This window comes from Siphateles boraxobius, unplaced genomic scaffold (assembly GCF_051911475.1).
Source record: "Siphateles boraxobius isolate OS27281-9 unplaced genomic scaffold, OSU_SipBor_1 19, whole genome shotgun sequence".
NCBI classification, from domain to species: domain Eukaryota; kingdom Metazoa; phylum Chordata; class Actinopteri; order Cypriniformes; family Leuciscidae; genus Siphateles; species Siphateles boraxobius.
In genome coordinates, this window is record NW_027508799.1 from 10,138,524 (window position 1) to 10,164,772 (window position 26,249).

The window sequence follows — 26,249 nt, forward strand, 5'->3', positions numbered from 1 at the left end:
TCCAAAACAAATGCACGTGTATGTCTGATTGATTGGCGTGATTTTCAGCAAACCACAGTACATTTGGGTGGTCACGTGGTCTTTAAACAATCAACAAGACCCACCTCATGTGTATTAGAACCAATGACAGTGCGTTCTATGCTGCACGTGTCATGAAAAGCATGACTAATACAAAATGCTGCGCCACGCAGCAGCCGGCAGGAGGTTCAGAGTTGCGCAACACAGTAACCGGCGGTAGATGTAATGTTGCGGCGCGCAGCATCCGGCACAAATGGGTTAATGGCGCAAAGCAAAAGACATCAAAATATTTAACAAAAACATTTTAAGCATCAAAACCAACAACATTTAGACTATATACCCCATCTTAGCCAGGGTTTTTCGTTGGTCAAAATTGTCATTGGTGGTGAAGGACAAACACAATCATCACACACAGTACAAAGTACCTTACCCAAGTAAACTGCAAGCCCCGTTCTAACAATAAATCCAAAATAAATGCATAGTAACAGTTTTCATGGCTGAAATTTCTGTGCGGGTATTGCGCATCATTTTAATCATTCCCGCAGGTCTTGCGTTTATAATGCGGGAAATTCCCGCAAACATTCATTCAATCTAGCATGTAGGCCTAGGATGTATGAGTAAATTTAACCTAACAGATTTTAAGATCAAATCAGTCACTTTAAAACTTTCTGCGAGACGTAATTTCACAAACAACGTGAGTGATTCAGCCAATGCCGTGTCTTCTGTCTCTCAAAATGTGTTGCACAAGGCAAGCCAATCGCGCTGCAGCTGCAGGCGGTGATTCTAGACTCTCGCATTTCAGGAGTAGGGACATTTGAAATGTCACTTGCACAATCGGGCCATTGCATCGTCAAAAAGGTTTATAATTTGTACGTCTTTTTAAGTCTTAACTATTTAAAGATTCAAGCGATTTTAAAACACATAAACAGCTTGTGAGTAACAAAACTGAGGTCTTTTTCGCGAATTATAGCGCTTTAACAGTCAAAAGCACACAATATTGTCTAAATTCCGGTCTTGGGGAGTATCCTCTCAAACACAATCGGTTATGTCTTAAATAAAAATAATACAAAATAAAATGCATGTGACACTATAATGAAAACAGTATTGGCCGTTCACGTTACGTCTTTTGCGCACTCATCCTTTGCTGAAACTTTTTCGTCTTCATGGAGAACATGGCTCATGATTGCTTAGCAACAGGGAGCCCTTTTTAAAAGAGGAGAAAGTGGCGCGGACTGCGTTTTACACGCAACATGTGAACAGCCCCTTAATGGATCCGTGCACTAGCTCTTAAAGAGAGAGTAGCCTAAAATGTGTCTGTCATTATTGTATAAAACAACAAAAGATAGCATTAATTGTAAGGAATCAGGATTAATAGCCTATGTATTCAAATTACACAGGACTAAAAGACTATTTCGTGTTATTTTACATTTGATTACTTTTTTCCGTTTCGGTAGTATTTCTGAATACTAGTGTTAGACCTAAACTTTCTTTATTTCATGCATTTATTTGTGCTACTTTATTTCAATTTAATTCAAATATTGAAATCAAGCTTCCTTTTGTTGTGTAAACTAAAAAAAATGACCCCATTGTAAAAACACAAATACAATGAGTGAGCAAACATTTAGCTGGAGGTATTTTTTTAAAATTGTCTAAAAAAAAAAACTCCCCCCTCAAATTAAAAAATCCCCCCCATAAGAATCACCTACAGGGGGATTTCCCCCCTATTTTCCAAAACGAAATTCAGGCCCTGAGTTTGTAATATTACCTTACCCCATTTATAAACAAAATAAAAAATAATCATTGTCAGTACAGATCATAAAACAAAGTGCTTGGAACCATTTTGTATTTAAAAATATGTGAATGATTTGTAATTTAGGAATAAAATTAACAACAAAGTAACATTACATAGAATATAGGGATGCACCGAAATATTTAATTCACCTGCCGATAATTATGGGTTGGATTGAATTATTCATCTTTTGGCCAAAAGAGAAAAAAAAGCAGAAAATATGCCATGCCACCCTTCTTTGTTCAGCGATCAGGTTTCACTCTGGCTAGGGATGAGCGAGTACAGCATTATCTGTATCTGTATCTGTATCTGTTAACCATATGAATTATCTGTATCTGTATCTGTACTCGGACTGGGCGGGGCCTAACCCGGAAATGGGCGGGATTTAACCCGGAAGTGGGTCAGGTTGTCTTGAAATGGGCGGGGCTTTAACCGGTATGGTATTTTAAGCATGCAATTGATATGGGTTGTTCAGAAATTGTTATTTATTGCTGATTAGAAAACTATTTACTCATTATTCTGTATCACTGATCATGAGAGGGGGGGGGGGGGGGTGTTTGTGTTTTTGTGAGTGTAGCAGCTTAATTTGTAATATTATTTATAACACAACTACCTTTATTTTATTTATAAAATACAGCAAGAAAGTGTCACTCAGTGCGTGAAGTAAAAAAAAACTGGTTAGAGCCAGCAGACGGTTTAAAAAAAAAACTCAGATGACCGGCAGAGAGAGAGAGAGAGAGAGAGTGTGTGTCTGTGTTGCTAGCTAATTCATTTGTAATATAGTTTTATACCACTACTTCCTTTATTTTTTTTAATGAAATCCAGCATAAAGTGTCAGACACTCAGTGCATGAAGTAAAACAAACGGTTTAAAAAAAAAAAAAAACTCCGACTGGCAGAGACGCAACGCGAGTCGCATTCTACCAAGCACCACGTCTGAACAAACCCCACGTTTACCAGAACTCTACTGGTTAATAAGTAAGTGTACTACAAACCGAAGTAAAAAACAAACCTGAAGCTGAAGAAACCCTAAACGTTAACGGAAAAAAGACCCGCGAACCTGAGTGACTGAGGGAGAGACAGAGGGAGAGAGTGTTCTGTGTGTGAGTGAGCAGAGCGGGACACAGCAGCACAATAAATCAAATCTGTATGCGTGTAGGGGAGGGGCGTTGTGACTAGTCTATCACAGAACGCAGACACAGTCAGCTACCCAATGAGGATTTTTATTCAATCCGAGCACAGATATTGACTCGTATTACTCGTATTATACTCGTACTCGGCAAAAGTGCTTTATCCGTACCGGATACTCGTTTCAGCCGAGTATCCGGCTCAACTCTAACTCTGGCTCAGCATGTTTTGTTACTTTGCATGCGGCTCCGCTTCTGAAACTAGCACAACTTTGAAGCGTGTTCGCTGGGTAAGTGCGCTGTGCTCTCTGCACCGTGTTCACAGCGCGGTTTGCTCAATGTTCCGCTGCAAGATCAGCGTGTGCGTTATGCGCTCTGCTCAGTCGCTCACGGCCCAAGCGTATGTATCGTTCCCGCTCACTCACCGGAAAGGCAAAGTCTGCTAAAAAAAAAAACGTGCCGACATGAAATTTCTTTGGACTTGTTTCTGTTTGCAACAGCCCTACTGTGCTGTCACATGGTGTGAATAGCCGTGCTGGGCAACACTGTTCAAATGACGCCACCCTCTTGTTCACTGATCCTCTCCCTGGTATCTGCTCACATGCTCTGATAATAACAGCTTTTTTGGATGACAGCCTTTTTTTTTCTTTATTTTGATAATAGGTCAAAAAATAAATCTGATTCTGCTGCATAGAACCGAATAAAGAATAACATATTGATATACCCCTATTGATGATATTATATTGATATTTAATATTATTTTATATTTTCTGTCCAATTTTTGTGTTACTTGAAATAAAAGTGTGGTAATTTTATTTTATTGGCTTGATTTTGTTTCTATACAGATTCATTAAATGATTGAGTTTAAAGGGACTCTCCATCCATTTGCATTAAGATTTCCATTGTTAGAAATCCAGTCATACTATTGAATGGTCGTGCAACACTCTTTCATTTTCCCCTGAGACGAGAGAAATCCTCCATTTTACCTTTTTTACTTCTTCCTACAATGACGCAAAAATAGTCATTTTACGTCATTGTAGGAGGAAGTGTAAAAGGGGGGGATTTCTGTAAAGACTACAAGCACTAGTTCCCACCCTTTCAAACCCGCCCATAGGGGGTTGGACCCAATGCGCTAACAGACCTATCTCAGATCAGTGCCAGTGCGTTTGATTTCACTGGCAGAAACGTTTTGAAAATATGGACGAAGGTACTGAATACGCAGACGGATGCATTATGGAGGATCTGGATTTTGACAAAGTTATGGTAGAAACGGATGTTCGTGGCTACCTTTATGAGCCACAGTATAGCGACGAGCAGCTGAGGGCTATGGAGGAACAGGAGGCGGCTGAAGCTCCTGTCACCACAGCCGATGCATACGATCTGCCTGGCGCGGACGAGGAGCCCGCAATGGCTCGAGCTGGGGCAGATTGGTGGTGCCTGTGCTCTCAATGTGCGCAAATGGACACAGAACAAGAGTCTGTCTTCTGCCGAGAATTCCAGCGGTGCCAATTTCTAATTGACGAAATTACGGGATCGGAGGATGACACGGACGTATGTGTTGTTGCTCACCCGAGTTTCGCACCCCATATGGATAGCGGCGTCCTGGAGACCTACTTTAGAATACCTAAGGTCAACTGGCAACGTCAGCCAAAGCCTACCGCAGGGCTCGAAAAATCGCTAGCCCGACGTCATGGGGCTATTGTGTTTTCAATTCGGGCTACCAAAATGCATTACCGGTCTGCCCAACGGGCTATCTGAAATAGTGTAATCAAATTCCCCTAAACTTCTGCCTCGCCCTTCTAAAAATGTGTAATTAAGTGTAAGCTACACAAATTCGTGTTCGCTTCAATCTTGTTATAATCAGATTCAGCGCGTTCATCTTCAATTCTCAGCGGCGCGCGAGCAGAGTGCACGTCAGTAAAAGAGGACAGGGGGTGTGTGTGTGTGTGTGTTCATCTTAGTCTCATTGGTCTGTCACTGCTCGTAAATGTCAGAATATTTGAGATGACCAATCAAATAGGCGGGCTCTATGTCACAGAAGCTGCTGAGCGCGAATTTTAGCAGAGTGACTGACGCTTCAGTTTATGGTCTAAGTGCGAGATAAGATGTAAGTAGCTAAACTAAACATTTCATATTTGACCGTTTTTTTAGGTCATAAATGTTAAACGAATGACAAAAATAATCAGGCAAACTAATAGGCTTATGTAACGTGATTCATGTAATGTAATAATTAGTTTACTGTCATTGTGAGGTGACAAGAAACATTAACAAAGCCGTTTGCATCATGTTGGGCATAAGATTAATAATGAATGTGTACATGTTGAGAATTAATATAATACAATTTGTAGCCTTCAGTAAATTAAACAAGTTCCTTTTTCGGAGGGGAAGAGACAGGGCAAAATGAAGAGACTGACAGAAAAAGAAAGAGTGATGGAGATGAGAGAGCAGGTATTGACAATCTACTGCCACTGACATGGTTTTAAAGCTATTTCTTATCCTTTTTTGGCCTTCAAATGTCTTGAAATGCACACATCAGAGAAATAAAAAATTTGAACCCCCTGACCACCTTAAATTTAGGACCTCTTTGATAATAAAGCCCTGTTTACGGCCCTGTGTTAGGAATAAGATCAATAATGAATGTGTATATTGTGAATGAATTTAATAAACTTAGTTAGGCTACCTAGCTTTCCTAGTAGCTTTCAGTAAATTAACGCTTCTGAGAAAATTATTCATAAATCAGTTGACCCTATGTTTACTTTCTTCACTGACATAAGGAAAATAATCAGCTGCATGACATGTTTTTAAAGTTATTGTTATCTGATTTTCTGGGATATGTAGATCAGAGAAATACATTTTTTCTCAAACCCCCCTAACTAGCCTACCTCACATCCGGGACATCAGTAATTATAAAACCCTGCCATCTGCATGTTAATGAAACTAGTTAATAGTGAGCATTAGACACAAAACTAAAGTGTTAACTTTTTTAGACATAACCTCATTGGGGGCTGCGCCACAGACATGTTCCATACGAGTCACACAAATTTCAGTTCAGTTACAACCAGATGCATATTTGTATTGATGATTCCAATTTGATTATTTTAGATCCAATTGTTGATATTTGTGTTTTGAAAAAGTTTTTGATTGATGTTTGATGTTTGTCTTTTTATTTGGGCTAGTAAAATCCATTTCGGGCTACCAAAATCTGAAGAGTGCCTGCCCGAAGGGCTACCAGCAATTTAAAAATTTTGCGAGCCCTGTACAGGGTCAAATGGTCGTCTTTCTGTAAAGTAAGTTTACTTTCATTTTGTTAACACGCTAACAGGGCAGGTTCATTGCACAAATATCTTGCAGTTATGCTAGCTACTGTGGCGGCACGGAGTAGTGGGAGTGGCCTGCATAGCTGCCATGCAATGCACTATGGGGATTGTTGTCTACAATCCACAAGCACTAAAAAGTCATTTACTGCCTTTTATCGGCCAAGAAGGTCCCAAATTAGAAATTTATGATACTATTCTACTACATATGACCCACTTTCAATACATATTCATGTCTCCACCGGTGGAATGACCCTTTAATTACAAAGTTTAATAAGAATACATTCACACACAGACACCAACACACAAAAAAACTAATTTAAAATAAGAAATAAATAAAAAAAAATTAACGTCATTTTTTGGTTTCGGTTTTCGGTCAAGTGCATCCAGAATTTTTGGTTTCAGCCCAGAATTTTCATTTCGGTGCATCCCTACCCCTAACGCACATAAGTGTTTTTTTTACGCATTTATTAGAGGTTGAATTCAAATCAAATACTGCCAAACTGCCCATACTACTTCTGAATTGGATGTCTACTTCATAAATTGTATGAAAATTATGGAAATATATGGCTCAGATCACTCAAACCATACATGGAAATTGAGCCGCCCTTATATGGTCAGTAATGCAGCTTGGGTGTCATCTAGTGAAAAAGTTTGGTACGGCGCCTAAACAAAATCTTACTAAAAGCTAATTTTTGAGATGTCAACCACAAATTTGGAACACAACTTAAGATTTTCGGCTTTGATTTTCTTGCAGTTTTAGAGTAAAACATGTTTTGAAAAATATATATTTAAAATAAATAATTATATTGTACATTTTCATAAACTCAAACTTCTATAACTTTTTTTCTGTTTCAATTTACCTTAATCCTCACTTCTACTATAATCTGCCAAATGTCTTTGGAATATAGACCTATTGTTGGTCTTGTTTTAAAGCATTCCTGAATTATAACCATTTAAGTTTGGCTAGTGATTTTCGTGTCTATGAGATGGGGGGGGGGCTGACAGTTAAGAGGTTACCCCTTTATGACGGCCCCAGGTTATTGTTGTTCAACATTCATTGCACTTTTCAACATCACACTCTTTCTTGTTCGTATCATGAGAAAGACTAAAGACTCCAGCTTCGATAGTTGACCACTGTATATGATAAAACTGGGTTGCAGTGACATTCATTTTAAGAAATTTATGTCTCTAAACTTTTGAAGGAAAAGGTGCTCTAAGCAATGTTGGGTGACGTCACTTCTTGTTGATGTTCGAAGTATTGTCAAAAAAAAACGGTGGCAAGCTAGACCCTAATTAAAAAATGTCGCAACTACTTTAAAAGCCTACATCTGGGCACATTCCGGCTTTTATGAACAACCTGGTAAGCACGACCTGGAGAAGACACGCACTGTGTGCGCTCATGTCACGCACAGATAGAATATGCAGGAAGTAATACCACTAACTTGATAAACCACGTTAGCCGTTTTCACCCCGAGCTGTTAACGCCTGGCAGAGTCTGACTGCTTTAGAGTAAGCGGATGAGCTCCAACGTCACCCGAATCCGCGGCCAAAAACAAATCATACACCCGCCCCAATAATTTTCTCTGATTTAAGTACCCGCACCCGATGGTCAAATTACCATTATTCTGTGTTGTAACGCGTGATCAAAATGGATGATCGTCACCTTCAACAGCAGACTCGGTGCGCGCATAGGGTAACATTATACACTGGTAAATGAGCGCTGCTTTTAAATTAACATTTCTTTAAAACAAAATTGATTTGACAATTTAATTTTCTTATTGGTATAGACAGACTTTCCTCCCTTGAAACTTAAACTGGAAAGTCACTGTTTCTGCCACTGCGACTTCCCGAATTGAAACTTGAGGATGCAGTAGATCGTAATGCATCGAGATTTCGAATTGAACTGAATCAATGATATAATCGTAATCTAACCGAACCGTGAGACCAGTGTAGATTTAAACCCCTAATAATCAGGTCCCCAGAGCATCTACCAACCCAGAAAACATGAAAAGTGATAACCCAGTAACTTTTTTTAGTAAGCCTTTCTCTGCATACATGTCAAAAAATAAGCCTTACCGATTTCGCTCCCCTTCTGATGTAGGAAGAGGATCTTATTATAATATTACCGCCCCTTAATCTGCACATTTCCACCCACAGCGCCGCCATTTGATTTTCAACAGTGTAACCAGTTCTAACGCAATAGCAAAAGGGGACACTTTGACAAACTATAATAAATCTGGGTGGTATTTTGAGCTGAAATTTCACAGACTCATTCTGGGGACACCAAAGATTTATATTACATCTTGTGAAAAGAGACATAACATGTCAACTTTAATTATTATTTTTTTATGAATGAAGGCCAGTATTACTGACATTAAGACAGGTACTGATGTCTCAATGATTTTCCCACCCAGTGTAAATTTTAATTATAGCCATTCAATATTTACAGTGTATTGAAAGCTATCACTTTTTATTATTTTTTACATTTATTAGGCTTCAAAAAATTTCAACTTTTAATTAAAATTTAAGTAAACTTCAAGCAAATACTCACATATACCCACGAAAAAAACCCTCTTATTTACCTGTGCCATTCCTACCCGTCTAACAGTTAGGAAATATACAGAAATTAAATAGTTATCAAACAGTCTGCAGTGCATAAATTATAAATTAAATATAGATGAATCCTTATTAAAGCTAGGGCTCAGCGATATTGCTGAAAACTGTATCACGATATTAGCGTTTCATATCGGTCGATATCGATAATTATTGATTTTTTATATGACCTATTTAAAATAAGGATTTAAATATTTTTATTTTAAACTTAACCTTCCTCTGATTATAATCCCCTCAGTTATAAAGCCAGAAATGTCAACACAACCATGGAAAACACTCAATTAAAATGTAAACATAAGTCTAAAATCACAATGAACACTTAACAATTATCTCTTAACATTAAGGTGAAAAATTTAAGAATAATTAAGAAATTCTTAATAAAGTGTAATAAAAGTGCAAATAATTAAATATAAACTGAGAAACTTGAGAAGAACTATTTTCTGCAAGTTTAGTGCTAGGAAGTTCACTAGCTGATTCACCTTTTGGTGAATAAAGTGTTTTCAAATATGTGCATTGTTTTGTAATAGGAGAAATTTAAATAAAACTGAGGTAGACTTTACATCTTTTGTCCGATACATCAGATGTTGTTGGACGCTGCTGGCGAATACGGCTGTGCCGTAGGTGGTAAAACAAGTGACGATGGTCTTGCATAATTTGAAGACGACATTGGTCTGACTACAGTCAGACTTATAATATCCCCAAAACTGCCATACTGGCGATCTGACTTTTCCTGTTTTATGAACACTCATTTTCCACTTATCACTCCACGCCGGTTCTGTTACTGAAGAATCCAACACAAGACAACGATATGGCGCAACCAAAATGATACTGTTACATGATTGGCTGTTAGCGTGTCACTCCCTACGTTGCTAGGTTACCAGAGAGGGAGTGCTTTTGTTCATGCAACCAAACTTGCTTCCCAACCTCTGGTTTCTTCCGACGAAGAAAAAAAAAATTATCGAACGCATTTTTTATTGATATTGATCGCGAGACATATCGTTTTATCGCCTAGCCTTAATTAAAGCAACAAAAGTTCTTTAGTCAATATCAGCGAGTAATTTTCTCTGTCACCTTTGTTCTTTGATTAAAATTAATGACAGACAGCTTCAGTGGCTGCTGTCACTTTAAGACCTGCTGCACATGATACGGATCTCACACGCGACTCATTTACTCGCTACTCTTTACGTTCATTTAAGACTTTAACTCATTTACGACTGCTCTTTTGTTATGAAGATACTCAAAGTTTTGGCATATTTTATTGCAGTGGTTCTCAACTCCAGTCCTCGGGACCCACTGCTCTGCACATTTTGTTCACAGACTGAACACAATAGGAGCGCAATAATTCTAATAAAATATACATTTTGCTAAACAAATGTACAATATGTAGAAGTTTAAACCTACAAGTTATTACTTAGAACTTATACTTATTATATAATTTATCGGAAAATTGGCCAAAAAAATTAATAAATCAGCATCATATATTGTCAATCGGCTGCCTCGATTTCTAAATATCGGCATAGGGCGATATTTGTCAGACTTTAAAACAACGGAGCTGTGCACTTGTTGATATTTGTGTTTTGAAAAAGTTTTTGCTTAATGTTTTGACTCCTAACCAATTCTCTACATTAAAATTGGTTTATTTTTATTTGGGCTAGTAAAATTAATTTCGGGCTACCAAAATCTGCAGAGTGCCTGCCCGAAGGGCTACCAGCGATTTTTAAATTTTGCGAGCCCTGCATCCCCCTCAAATAATCTCAAATGAACTTATTTTGACAGGAAAATCCAACAAAGAATATAATTTACCTGTAGCGTGGCGATTCTGTGTGGTATGCAAGACTCTTGCTCTCTCTCTTTGCGTGTGTGTGAGAGAGAAACAGCACTCTCAGCAAAGTGACAGCGAGTCGTGCGCCTTCACACTAGACTTTACGGTACGTCAAATACCCTGCGCATCCATTGAGCTGAATCGAAATTGTACAGATCGCTTGACGGAGAGTGAAACCCTGAAGCGCTCAGTCAGAATTCAGTGAGTGAAAATATGTCTATGCTAATATTATGCTTGGCTGCTAACACACACTCTGGCGAGTAAAATCTAAGAATTTATTAGACAATGGCTAATGATAGACATTATTTAGTCGCCCAGAGTGAAGATTTGGTAGCATATGCGAGTGATTTACTTGCATTGTAAAGGGTTGCTCTTTGTTTATTGCTTGTAATGTTCATTTGTTCATTGCTTGTAATGTTTTTTTGTTCCTCTTTATTATTTACTTGCTTGTATGTCATTTGCTTGCATGTTTTGAAGCTATACTGTTAGCTGAAAATTCTTACACAATTTGATTAAAACTTTTAAATTATTTTAAAAACTAGGCCTATTTATAATTATACAAGTAATTAAATTGTCACTAAAATTATGTACAAATAATTGTTATTAAAAAAATTACAAATAAATTTGAGTTTTAAAGTCGGTAACCTAATTAATAATAAAAAATATGTAGATCAAGAATCGTTTTTGAATCAAATCATGACTCACTGAATCAAATCGGATCGTCAGGTTACTAAAGATTAACCTAATGTCACAATCAGAAAAGAAGAAATCCTGTATAGAAAAAAAGATGCATCAATAATCATTTTATCATCGCACCCTTCTAAATCGTGATCGAATCTTGAGGTGCCAAGAGATTCCCACCCCTACTGCCCAAGAGGGACCCACTACACGTCAAATAAAACTGCTTTAAATAGGACACTGTTTGAAAAATATCATTCATTTCTGTAGACATGGAGATTTTAAATTATTGAGTCCAGTTTTGAGTGTGAAACCAACCTATTTGTTCCTCAGTATCTTCTTGTTTCAAACTGAATACTTCTTCAATCTTCATTTCTTCACTCTCCTCTTTAATCAACGACATCTTGTGTCACTGTGGATCTCAGTAGCTTCACCGGGAGTTTTTCTGTGTTTGGAAACTCTGTCCTGTTTAAGATAATAGAATGAGAATAATTAACCAAAAATAAATAAATCCAAACTAAATCTGTGGGTGCGTCTCAATCAGCTCTAGTTCAATACACTGGTAAGGGAGTGTCAGAGAGGGAGTTAAAGTTAGGGTAAGCAATTTTTTCAATAAACACTTATGTGTTATTCCGGTTGAAACTCTCTTAACATCCTAATAGAAATGGTGTAAATTTTAAAACATGTACATCTTCAGTTGAAGTCTCAGGACCAAAAACATCCAGTCACTGAATTCGGTCCAAATTATTGTAATGTTATGTGCTTTGAGACATTAAGCCACGTTCACACCGGCAGCGACACGCAGCGACAAAGCGACATGATCCCATTCATTTCAATGGAGGGCGGACGATTTCTGGCGACATGAACGGCAGTGACCATTGGCGACAGAATGTGGGCGTGTCAATTAACGCGAAACACAAAAGTTCAGAAATCTCAACTTTATGCAAATGAGAAGCGAATTTCACGAGCGACAAACAATAGGAGGGAAAATCCGGAGTTCCGGAGCGAGTTCACTGTTTTATATGATTTGACTGTAACCACATACATGGATGTAATAAAATGATGCATGGAAAATAAACTGTCGACAGTCTTAGTGAGTTGGATTCATATTACTGATAGTTTGAGTGTTGTAATTTTATGAAGTTTAGCACTGCTGCAGTTCATTTTACAGTTTCCCCTGTACTATGTTGATTATTAGGGACAAGAAAATGTATTATTTGTCAAATTCGGATGACGTTTAAGTAATTTATGACAGTATGAGTGAGTTTAATTTGTTGATTTATTGATCATTAATCTAGTCGCCTAAATGATTTAATCCACTGAACACTGCTGTGGTAACAGAACAACATGCACTCTCCAACAGCATAATGTTACTTTTAATTATTTGAAGCCTAATTCCTAGTCAAATCTAGAATAATATCTTAGTTTTATATATCACTTGTGATGGTACTTTCTATAGATATGGCCAGAGATGTGCAGTCTACCAATAACATTAGAGCGACAGCACTACGAATGCCCACAAGCGACTCGCAGTACAGAGACTAGCGAAATACAGCGACAAAGTCGCAGGTGGTGTGAACAGGGCTTTGGGTAAAATAACCCCGTAAGGCCCACTGTTGTAATATTACAACATAAATTTTAGCTCTACTTAAACCAGCAGATGTTTTTTTCCTCTCTCCAAGACCACATTTACACTGTTGTCCTATTGATCACAGGCCAGTTCACCTAGCCATGAACTCACACATCCTGTGAACTTGAAGTACATCATCGAAGAATTTCATTAAACGACAAATTAGACACAATGCACTATTTAAATCAATTCTTAACGCCGATTTGTGGCCGTCACACGGCATATGGGATTTTACGGCGATGATTCCCAATGTCCCAAACTTAAATGCTTTTTTACAAACGCTGCAAAATCCTTCATCATTTTTACCACTAACGGGCTGCAACCATGTCTTAAAAGTTTCGTTTTCCAGCCACTTTGGCCGGAATTTGCACTTTCCGATTTTTCCATGGTTCAGACCTGTCCACCGCGGTACAAAATGCCCGCGCGGTGTCACCGCTGCAAATTTGCTCCAGCCGGGAGCAATTACCAAACTGGTTACGCGTGTTTCTCACACTAACGTACATATTTTGCGATAGCAAATAAAAATGATTAATTATGAAGGCTATATTCAAATAAATTGATATAAACTTATCTTCAAAACTATCAAGATTTTTAATGCTTGTAAGAATCAAATTTAATGCTTTTTAATGCTACTTAAGGTCTTAATTTTTTCGCAAAATTCATTTAAGGATTTTTAATGCCCCGCGGAAACCCTGTTTGATTAAGATTAAAAACAGTAGCAGGAATATTAGGCTGTCACTTTAGCACTAATGCATGAATCCAATATAATGATACACATGTTTTTTCTCTACAGTGGAGAAGAGAGAACAAGCAAGAGGGAGATTTGAAGAATGACTGCAGAAATAGAGATGAGACGATACAAAAGAGAAAAGCTCAGAAGAAATCACTGGAAAGTGAAGGGTTATGACTGTGCAAGAGTTTTAGGACCTGCGTTAACATTAGAAAAGCTTTCCAGCGCTAGAGAGAGCAAAGCGGGAAGGCCTGAAAACAGACGCAGAGGTTGCTTTGATTTGCTCCACATGTGAGTAACACTGGGTTCTAGTGTCATTGTTTGTCTGGAGCTGCTCTTGTTTGCATTTCCTCTATTTCCATTTCCGCATTTCCATCTTCGTTCATCATATGCGCTTCCATTTTTAGTGAAGCATTATTTTGTTGTGCTTCTGCTATGATAAACAAACTTCCTCTCCTGGATTGTGTTCCTGCTAGTGAATGCGATGTTTAGCGTCATTGTTAGCGCACTCGACCTGCTGGCAGGGCGATCGGGGGTTCCAGACCGACTCGGAGCAGGGCTGTTAGGATTGGAGTTTGAGTATTGGAGGCGGAGCAATGAAGAGAGGGGTGTGTTGATTTCAAATATCAACATTGTCCAACAGTGTTTTAGGAATACTGCTTTGAAAACACATGCAAAATAGATAAGCTGCTCACTGCAGACCAAACGGGTGGAGCTTACCTCTAGCTCCTCCGCACTAGAGCTCCAGCGAGGAGCGAATGTAATTTTGGCCCTAATGGGTGGAGCTAGAGTATCTAACCACACCATAACCCTGCCCACAACTCTATCCCTCCACCCCCTAGGAGCTGGTCCTCATTTGACTCTGCAGTGAGTACCACTTGCTGGAGCACCTTCATCCCACATGTTCAGCACTGAATGAGTGACAGGGTCCCCACTGTCGCACAAGGTACGAGGCTGACATTTAGTGAGAAGACTAGTAAATGAGATTAACGTCAATCAGATATTATGTTTAATGCTTGCTGAAATAAATACACAAAAAAAGACTGATTCGTGGTTTTTAAAAATTGATATCGAATTGACCCCTTTTTAAAAAAAAGATTAATTGGAAAATCTTCTGTGGGGAATTTTGAACAGCTCCGTTTCTCCCATTACAACTTGTCAGTGCAATAAATAGGCCTTTATTACAGTCTGCATGTCATCACCTCAGGCTCCGATTAGAAACGCAATCGAATTTATGCCTGCATTATTGTCAATGGAAGATTGCCAATTTTGACAAAGAAAATTAAACTAACTTTGTTAAACTTAAAGTATCAATATTTCAAACAGTTCAATATTACTTCACATTTCATTGTTCCCCACTTTATTGTGCAACATTATGTGTGCGATAATGTTCCAGCGTTGCTGCAAGTTACTGTTTTTATTGTTGTGGCATATTTATTATGATTTATCTCCAATCTTGTCTTAAATATAATCATACCCAGTCTAAGCCAGAGGATGGGACACATTCAAGATGATCAAACTAGTTATTTTTGAGAAATTTGGGCTGGAAATATCCACTTATTTGAACAACTTTAATTTGTTCTAATACTTGATTGTATCAAAGTGAAATAAGTGCATGAAAAAATGTGCACATTATTAATGTAAAATGTGTAGTCTTTACTCAAGGTTATACTTTCCATCAAATATTTAATTATGTCCAGCCTATTTCTAATGCTCTTTAATGTGATGTTTCTATTAATACGAACATTCATTTCTTGCTTTCTTTAATACAATGTTGATCAGACTCTTTAGTATTGCACATACTCCACTTTAAATCATAAATATCCGCAGGAACAAGGACACCATTTTTCCTTGTTTGTGGTTTAATTTTTCTTCGTAAACCGTGTTTGCTGTGTTTAGATAATGGGGCAAAACTCAGTAAAGGGCCATAGCTTCAATTTATAATAGTACTACCTATAATTAATACGAATAATTGCCAGTGTCTCGATTTAATGCTTATTTGCTTTTTTTCTTCTGTTTTCCTCAATGATGGTCAATAATTAAAGCACTATTTTCCTTTTTGGTATTTCAAAGTGAACGAGCGGTTTGTGACCTGTATGCCCGAAATAAAAAGCTAAAATGTTTGAAGAGAGAAAAAGTGATTCCCACGACGAAAAACTTTAGGCTCATTCAATGTAAATGTAAATTATATTGCATTGGGGACGTCTCCACAGTTATTAACCAAGAAAACGAGACGCATCTTTTCTATTACTTTTGTGTGGATGCACTTTACTCAAAAAAAAAGACTAATAAATGTTAGATACAGCATTACAATATCACGTTAAATAATAATCCATTCATTCTACAGCGCTTGCAAAAACTATAACATTGAATGAAATGTTTTTACGCTTAAAATGCTTACAAACACAAACCTTTCTTCAGTCGATTCAGCTCAGACATGAAAGTGCGTCGCAGCGTTATATCGTGTCGCTCTTCTTCTGTGCATTTACTGGCGAGTTGCAAACCGACTAAGGATACCGCCACCTAATGTGCGGGAGGGTGACAAAGAGGAAGATTTTCGGTTTCAAGCCATCGTTTTTTGACCTGTGTATTTTACAATTTTACAACTTGTATACTACAAGATTTATAGAGAATTGGAGGCCTATAACTGTAGTCAATAATGGTTCTAAATTATTCTCACATATCTTTGCAAATCGACTAAAGTTAGTCATTTAACCCTATTCCCAATAAGCAGATGCAATCTTTTTAGTAATTTAAAAATAACAATAATAATTAAAATTGGCTTTTGAGTGTCTTAATGAGTTATATTTAGTATTAGGGTTATCTATAAATATTTTAAAAAAAAAATGTTTTTGAATTATTAAAACTTGTCAGAATTATGTGGCATATTCCAATAGAACAGTCAACGTCAACTGGCGGCCCGCCAGAGATTTCCATCCGGCCCCCAGAATAATACTGAATTCAGGAATAGCCTAGTAAGAGGAAAAAGTATGTTTCTATATTTATGTATTTTTAAATCGAATGAAAAAAACGCCTTCTGAAAAGTAGCTTGTGCCATAGCCGGCCTATAATCAAAAATGACTCTCATTGCTCTCATTGAACATCTTTTATTGTTTCACGTGCTCATTTTTTCACAAATGGCAAAATTTTCCTCGCCTGGGATTTGCGCACAATTGCGGTGTCTCAATAACAACTATCAACATAACAGAGGAGAACATGGCAATTGCAAGCCTTGCACATCAGCAAATAGTTCTAATGACAAATAAAAGCGACAGGCCTCATTTATTAGAAATGTTACTATTTACATAAAATTAAAGTAGCCTGTGATCCAACAAATAAACACAAATAAAGTAAAACCAAGAAAATCCCAAGACTAAAATACACTGAGAAAAACAATAAGTAGAATTTAATCAATTTTTATAAGGCAAGTTATAAAAGGCAAGTGCACTGCTATTTTTCAAGTTAATTTCACATTTATGGAAATTAAGTAAATCTACTTAACTAAGCCGAGTAAAATTAACAAAGTGAAAAAGTACATATAACTTGGCCTGTTAAATTATATTGAGTAATTTTTACTTACAAATCTGATGTAATTAATATAATTAAGTAAAACCATTTGATATTTTAAATACATTTCACTTGTTTTATGCAGTGCTGGTAATTACTTTGAATTAAATGTTACTCTAATAATGTGACAAAATAATACAGGTCCTTCTCAAAAAATTAGCATATTGTGATAAAGTTCATTATTTTCCATAATGTAATGATAAAAATTAAACTTTCATATATTTTAGATTCATTGCACACCAACTGAAATATTTCAGGTCTTTTATTGTTTTAATACTGATGATTTTGGCATACAGCTCATGAAAACCCAAAATTCCTGTCTCAAAAAATTAGCATATTTCATCCGACCAATAAAAGAAGTGTTTTTAATACAAAAAAAAAAAGTCAATCTTCAAATAATTATGTTCAGTTATGCACTCAATAGTCAATACTTGGTCGGGAATCCTTTTGCAGAAATGACTGCTTCAATGCGGCGTGGCATGGAGGCAATCAGCCTGTGGCACTGCTGAGGTGTTATGGAGGCCCAGGAGGCTTCGATAGCGGCCTTAAGCTCATCCAGAGTGTTGGGTCTTGCGTCTCTCAACTTTCTCTTCACAATATCCCACAGATTCTCTATGGGGTTCAGGTCAGGAGAGTTGGCAGGCCAATTGAGCACAGTAATACCACGGTCAGTAAACCATTTACCAGTGGTTTTGGCACTGTGAGCAGGTGCCAGGTCTTGCTGAAAAATGAAATCTTCATCTCCATAAAGCTTTTCAGCAGATGGAAGCATGAAGTGCTCCAAAATCTCCTGATAGCTAGCTGCATTGACCTTGCCCTTGATAAAACACAGTGGACCAACACCAGCAGCTGACATGGCACCCCAGACCATCACTGACTGTGGGTACTTGACACTGGACTTCAGGCATTTTGGCATTTCCTTCTCCCCAGTCTTCCTCCAGACTCTGGCACCTTGATTTCCGAATGACATGCAAAACTGAGCAACAGTCCAGTGCTGCTTCTCTGTAGCCCAGGTCAGGCGCTTCTGCCGCTGTTTCTGGTTCAAAAGTGGCTTGACCTGGGGAATGCGGCACCTGTAGCCCATTTCCTGCACACGCCTGTGCACAGTGGCTCTGGATGTTTCTACTCCAGACTCAGTCCACTGCTTCCGCAGGTCCCCCAAGGTCTGGAATCGGTCCTTCTCCACAATCTTCCTCAGGGTCCGGTCATCTCTTCTCGTTGTGCAGCGTTTTTTGCCACACTTTTTCCTTCCCACAGACTTCCCACTTGATACAGCACTCTGGGTACAGCCTATTTGTTCAGAAATTTCTTTCTGTGTCTTACCCTCTTGCTTGAGGGTGTCAATGATGGCCTTCTGGACAGCAGTCAGGTCGGCAGTCTTACCCATGATTGCGGTTTTGAGTAATGAAACAGGCTGGGAGTTTTTTAAAGCCTCAGGAATCTTTTGCAGGTGTTTAGAGTTAATTAGTTGATTCAGATGATTCGGTTAAGAGCTCGTTTAGAGACCCTTTTCATGATATGCTAATTTTTTGAGACAGGAATTTTGGGTTTTCATGAGCTGTATGCCAAAATAATCAGTATTAAAACAATAAAAGACCTGAAATATTTCAGTTGGTGTGCAATGAATCTAAAATATATGAAAGTTTAATTTTTATCATTACATTATGGAAAATAATGAACTTTATCACAATATGCTAATTTTTTGAGAAGGACCTGTACACACAATGTGCAGTTTAGAGTAATTTATTAAGAAATAAGCATCTACAGAAAAGATCACTTTAGACACACAATTCAGCTTGTTCGGTCTCTCTCTTTGTCCCTCTCAACCGGTTTACAGCAACGAAGGAACAAAGGACTGAATACATTTTAGAAATATCCTTAAATTAAGAAAAGAGAAAAAATAAACAATAATCAGTAAACAGCAAATACTTTTAAATTAGAAGTTAATCAATTTGCATTCACATTATTCATTTCACTCATGCCAAATCATATCAAAAACATTAAAAACATCCATGTTAACAACGTCTATTCGCGTCTTTGCAGTGACTTTGTATGTAATCTACTCGTGCAAATAATTAAATTTGCGTTCGGTGTGAACACACCGTTAGGCCTATTGTTAATTCGTAGCCACGATATTTGTCATCTATAAAGAAAATTGCACACAAAATAACAAGTATTAAACGAAAAAATCATGATTTAAGTAACATATTCATGGTTTTTAGGCGTAATTTATTTGTGTAAAACGTAAAGTTTAAAACTGAGGAAAAAATAGGCCTATGGCTAACGCGTCGAAAGCTAACGAAGCTAACTTGTCATTAAGAACATTAAACTTTTCAAATGTATAGAATTAAGTGATGAAAACACACTGGTTGATGGTAGTTACATAGAGCAGATGGTTTTTTGTTGGTTACACATATTATGGCCATTCATATTAAGAAGGACAATTTTCGTGGTATCAAAATAGAAGATACAGAAATTAAATGCACACAATTAGCGGATGACACTACTCTTTTCTTAAGAGATTATAATGAAGTTGAAAAAGCAATTAAGTGTTTGCAGTTATTTTCATCTGTATCTGGACTTTCCCTGAATATTAATAAATGTGAACTTATGGCTCTAGGTGCATGTGACTTTACCACAATAGGCAATATTCCCGTAAAAGAAGTTGTCAAATATTTAGGTATTAAGATATCAAAAACTCAGGAAGTTAGGAATGAGCTAAATGAGCTTACTCCTATAATTAAATCATTTGAAAAGAAATGTAATTCTTGGCTGACGAGAGATATCTCAATACACTGTAAAAAATTCCTGTAAATTTACATGGAAATTTAACAGCAAAATGCTGTTTTCATGTAATAACAGCAAGTTGCTTTTTTTTTACAATGCATTATGGGAAGACTTGTTCACTTAGGGTTGCGTGTTCGACCAACAACAGTTTGTCACTGTTATTTAACAGTAGTATACCCAATGTGCACAATGCTGCATTTTGGATGATCTGAATGAGGTAGGTTTGCAATGATTTATTATTGTATTATCTTTAAATGATCTATTACTTTAAAATATAACATCTTAAACATCCAATGAAGCTTCTGTGATTTAAATCAGACTACTCCATTAATGTATGTGTTTTAACGTTACCTAGGCAAATAATTGTGCGACCGAGTGAGATTGAGCTCAGACTGCCGTCATAGAGCCGTCTTATAATCACACACACAGGTAAGAAGAATCCTTAATTTTCATTCAACCTGCATATTTTACCAAACTTTATCCAAGTAAAAGATAAATGGGAATGAACGAAATCAATAGTTTTTTTCTTGTGTGTTAATTTAATGTTAACGTACGCATTCAGTCCACGAGAGACATTTTTTATTATCTGACGGTTTAATTAGAAGCCGGTTAGTGAACGGTTAGTGCACGTACAATCATAACCCCTTTGTACTGTCAAGTATGCAAGTGAATTATGAAGTTTGAGTTTTGAATTATGGGTGTTTATGAAACGGGCACATGTGCAAATCTTTTTTTCAGAAAAATGGTAATTGAGGTATGAACAAAATGTTTAATTCTTGTCTAATTAGGCTACTGTAAATTAGAGGCTGACATTTTTTCGGGAATCCCACGGGTCACGGGATTCCCGTGGGATTCCTGCAGGATGGGAGTCATCTTTGCTATCAATCACGGGATTTGGACGGTACAGGATAAATGGTTAACGGGAGCAGACGGGAGCGGGAATCAACCAAAAGCAAAGACGACAAAAAAAGAAAAAAGTAAATGCATCATTTTGTAGTTTCCTTTTAATACGCCTACAATGTAACGCAATTAAAAAATAACTACACGACCCAGCCGTCCCAGAAGGCATCAGTGCTTTTTGTCACGGCTTACCGCCGAAATTCAAAGAGCAGTGATGGAGGGAGCTAACAGCCGCGGAGAAGTCGATGTGGCAAAAAATGATTTACAGCGCAAAGTCAGAAGTAATGAAATGTCTATTAAGTTCACAGAACTGGTCGGAAAGTCTGAAATATTAATTAAGTTTATGAGAGTAGAATGTGACGGTGATAGCACAATGTACGCTGCTTGTAAGACATGCTTAGTCTTAGTCAAGTACGCAAGTGATTCAGACGAGCGGTCTGAAGAAGCACACTTGCAAGGCAAATTCGGGAAAGAATCAGGCAAGCATCGCTTCGTTCATCAAGCGAAAATTGCCGTATATGGGAGCGGTACAGGAGCGGGAGTCAGATTAAACAGGAGCGGGATGGGATTGGGAGTCAATTTACCAGGAGCGGGATGGGATGGGATTATTTTTTAAACTTTGGTCTGGGAGTGGGACGGGACAAGATTTCTTTCTATGGGAGTGGGACGGGACAGGAGTGAAAATCCACTCCCGTGTCATCCTCTACTGTAAATGTGCCTATAGATGCAAACCGCTGCTGGCTTGATCGCAGAACTATTAGCAGCATACAGCGACTTGCACTGAGTAGTTAATAGCATACAGCAAGTGTCAAAATGATTTATGACCCTATGATTGACAGGTGGGCGTGTCTATCCTTTGATCTTCCCCCGCCCCTTCCGGTTCCTCCCCTTCCTGTCCCGCCCCTTGTCCCGCCCCTTCCGGTTCCTCCCCTTCCTGTTACCTTTGACCTAGTTCCGCCCCTTCCTGTTACCTTTGACCTAGTTCCGCCCCTTCCGGTTACAGCTTCTGTCAAAATGATGGATGGTTACCTTTGACCTAGTTCCGCCCCTTGCGGTTACAGCTTCTGTCAAAATGATGGATGTGTGACAGTTAGTTTGGTCATTTGAAGTTCATTTGATCAAGAAAAGGGAGGTATTGGCCTTCGATATTAACATAAGCTTTGATGTTACAGTTACAAAGTGATGTGACAGTTAGTTTGTTCAAGAAAAAAGTGTGACAGTTAGTTTGATTGCTTGAAGCTGGTGTTTTGGTCACCGCATCCCTGAGCTTTATCAAGGGGAGCTGTGAAAGTGATAAGAAAAAATGCTGGAAGTTTATCTGTTCTGTAAAAAAGAATATAAAATAAAATCTCACACAAAAAGTTGAAATAAATGTACAACTATTCACTGAACCAAGCATTTCAGTTTAAATAAAATGGAGCCACAAAAATAAAAAATGTACAACTATTCACTGAACCAAGCATTTCAGTTTAAATAAAATGGTGAAAGTTTATCTGTTCTTTAAAAGAATATAAAATAAAACCTCACACAAAAAGTTTAAATAAAATGGAGTCACAAAAATATTCCAAACAGTTAAAAATGTATTAGAGAGTTGAAGAAAAAACATACAGCTTATGCAAAACCTCACACAAAAAGTTTAAATAAAATGGAGCCACAAAAGTATTGCAAACAATCCAATGTATGAATGATCTGACTCTGTCTCAAAAACATAGGGAGCACGCGCGTCTATGTGTGTGTGTGTGTGTGTGTGTGTGTGTGTGTGTGTGTGTGTGTGTGTGTGTGTGTGTGTGTGTGTGTGTGTGTGTGTGTCAAAGCAGGAATTTCCCCTCCCTCCGCATTGCTGAGGACCTTGAAAGTTTATCTCACACAGAAGTTGAAAAAGCATTATGTTCATTTAAATGAAATGATTATAAAATTTACATTTAGTCATTCACAAATATTTGACACTGACTCAAGTTGAAAAACCATGCTGTTCAATTAAAAGTATATAAATTAAACAAAAATAAAAATCATCTTACTGTTTCACCGTGGTTGAAAAAACCCCACAAGTGTTTCCCCTGAAGTCTTTTCTCTCTGTCACACCAGCGTGTGGCTGGCCTGGTATCTGTTTTTGTGACACGTTCCTGAGCCCATTGAAAAGCATTGTGTTCCTTTAAAAGTGTATAAATTAAAATATATCATATATAAAATAAATAGTTTACTAATTTAACTAAAGTTGAAAAGCATGCCGTTCATTAAAAAATCTTACTAAATTAATGAAGTTGAAAAGCATTCTGTTCATTTAAAATAAATATTTTACAAATTTACTGTAGCAATTATGTTAGATTTAGATAAAAATAAAATCATCTTACATTTTCACCAGGGTTGAAGAAAAAAAATCACACAGGTAGTGCCTGCCAGCATGGACAGTGTGCGTGACAAATAAGTGATATCATCGCTGTTTTCGAACCACCGGTAATAAATTACTTTTAATTCATAAGGCTTATTTTCAGGAGTGACAGTTATCAAAAGGTCTGCCTAAATGCTGGGAATGTGAATTGGCCTTGAACCTGAACAGTTCCATTCATAGAGTACTGAAAGAATATAGTGGACACACAGCTCCGCCGTTTTCCCATAGTTTTCCACAGGCTCTTACTGTAAAAGGCTATAAAATAGCCAAGACACATGGTCGTGTGCCATACCCCATGTCTGGACCAAAAACTTTTGCACCCTCTCTTCTATGCTACGGTGCTGTTTACCTGTAATATGCAATGATGTTTAATCTGAAAAATTGTTTATACATAAGGAAAAGACGGTATAATTCATTAGTGGTGATACAGATATTAAAATGTATCTACTATATTAATTTATCAAACTGGTTTAAAAATATGGAGCATTGTATTATGATATTGATGTGATACAGATATTAACATGTATCTAATATATTCATTTATCAAAGTATGATTTTTTTTTAAAAAATATGGAGCATTGTATTATGATATCGATGTGATACAGATATTAACACGTATCTACTATATTAATTTATCAAAGTATGATTTTTTTAAATATGGAGCATTGTATTATGATTATGTATTATGTTTTTTTTTTTAAACCATATTACAAAAGTATCAGTTTAACACGACTGTTTTACAGCAATGTTTATCCATATCACAAAAGTATCAGTTTAACACGACTGTTTTACAGCAATGTTTATTTTGCATTATGCTATGTTGTTTTAACTGTTGTATTTTTTATCCGATGTAACTAAAATCTGCAGCATTGTTTATTTAAGCTGCGGGGTTTCCATAAAGGACCTTAAAATAAAATGTTTTGGATTTATTCAGTTTTAAATCTTATTTAGAGATTATTTTAGTCAGACATGCTTATATGTGAATAGGCCTATTTAATTCCTCTTCAGTTACTTACTTCTTAAATTTTGCTAGGTTACTTTTTAATTCTTCTTTTACTCTGTCTTTGATTTTAACTTTTAGCAATTTGCATGATAAAATTGTTTAAAATGTAAGCTATAAATATGAATGGCACAATGTGATAACCAAAATATATAAAAGTCAAGTCAAAGCTATTTATATAGGCTAGCACTTTTCATTGCCATTTAAAATAACATGGTCTTTCCTTTTCTCTCTAGAGACAGCAAACACTGCAGGACAATCAGGCACCCAAGTAACATGTTAGTATGGTTTATATTTTATTTTTAATGAGAAAACATTATAGAGTGCAACAGGCGGTATCTGGGAGTAAAAACATTTACTTTCTCCATACGGAAATTAATTTAAAAGACAGACCTACTGTTAGCTAAGAGGTTGTTAATACATGGTATTTGCTTCTGATCAAGCCTTCAGCTTATTTTTTTTTTTGTAATTAATCATGTTTTACAGTTGAACTCCAGGTGAATACTACATTACCCATGAGCCATGATGCTGTAGTGAAAATTATGTCAAACATAGTTTTTAAAAAAAAAAAGCAACACACTCCAAAATAGCTCTGCCCACTCCCATGAAGCACTGCGAATGACATAATCTCCCTACCCTCTCAAAATACTGAAATGTTTGTATAAGCTATATATGCGTATTTATATATAAATATATATATTTTTTAAAATCACTATGGGAAATAAGAATGAAAAAGGGGTGGGGGAGGCACTGTTGCACTCTATGTATAATGAACAATTGACAGATGAACTGACAGATATTTTATGTAAACAGGCAAAATCTCTGCATCTGATGGTGGCCATGTGTTTTCACCGATCATAACTGGTTTAACTCTTGGCTCCTTTGAGATCCACATGACTTCTGCCAAATCAAATGTACCGGCACATTGTAAGTGTAATAAAACAGTTTCGCCTATGTATTAAATTAATCTTAATTAACCAGTCCGAGTTAACTATTTGGGACCAATTTTAAGGAAGGTTACATTCTGGTCTAACAGTGTCATGTACAAATTTGCAATACAGAATTGTTTTTGGTACTATTGGATCGAGTTTTGTAGAATTTATTTTATGTGCTGTCCTGCTCCTGGATTATTCAGACTCAGAATTGTAACTATTACTATAGCCTTTATCAGCCATTTATTTTACTGCAGACTTATCAACCTTATTTATTTACTGCAGATTTTATCAAAGCAACTAATTAACTCAATTCATGGCAGCAATAATTAAAGAAGAAAAAAAAAATGAACAATTGACAGATGAACTGACAGATATTTTATGTAAACAGGCAAAATCTCTACATCTGATGATGGCCATGTGTTTTCGCCGATCATAACTGGTTCAAGCTCCTTTGAGATCAATATGACTTCTGCCAAATCAAATGTGCCAGCAAATTGTAAGTGTAATACACGAGAAACTATTAAAACAGTTTTTGCGTATGTAATGTATAAAATTAATCTTAATTAAGCAGTCCGAGTTAACTATTTGGGACTAATTTTAAGGAAAGTTACATTCTGATCTAACAGCATCATGTACAAATTTGAAATATTTTTGGTACTATTGGATCGAGTTTTGTAGAATAAACCCAGATTAATTTATTTTATGCGGTGTCATGCTCCTGGATTATTCAGACTCAGAATTGTAACTATAGCCTTTTATTTTACGGCACTTATTTATTTTACTACATATTTGATCAAAGCCAAATACTGTCCAAAAGGGACGACTGGGAAAGAAGAGAAACAGGTCAATACAAGGTTAGATTCAATCTTTATATTCTTTCCCATTTTGCCTTCATTTTCCTTTTCCTGTTTTAATTTTTCAATTTTTATATTCTCAGATCATCAAGGG

The 26,249-nt window shown here is 36.9% G+C and overlaps 1 protein-coding gene and 1 long non-coding RNA gene across 3 annotated transcripts in view; both read right to left on the reverse strand.

The window, feature by feature from the left end:
- LOC143742430 (uncharacterized) overlaps positions 1–16,206 on the reverse strand; it is a 53,711-nt gene extending 37,505 nt beyond the window's left edge. Inside the window, exons 1-2 of one of the 2 annotated variants that reach the window (XM_077235281.1) lie at positions 16,135–16,206; positions 11,682–11,828 (exon numbers count right to left, since the gene is read on the reverse strand). In XM_077235281.1, coding sequence (XP_077091396.1) covers positions 11,682–11,766 — 85 coding nt within the window. In that variant the 5' untranslated portion in view covers positions 11,767–11,828; positions 16,135–16,206. Of the gene's footprint in view, positions 1–11,681; positions 11,829–16,124 lie in introns of both variants that reach the window. The other variant, XM_077235282.1, reaches the window with a different exon arrangement.
- A 2,811-nt stretch (positions 16,207–19,017) lies between these two features.
- LOC143742568 (uncharacterized) overlaps positions 19,018–26,249 on the reverse strand; it is a 39,150-nt gene continuing 31,918 nt past the window's right edge. The window contains exon 2 of the long non-coding RNA XR_013205484.1: positions 19,018–19,167. This is a non-coding gene — a long non-coding RNA (uncharacterized LOC143742568). The remainder of the gene's footprint in view (positions 19,168–26,249) is intronic.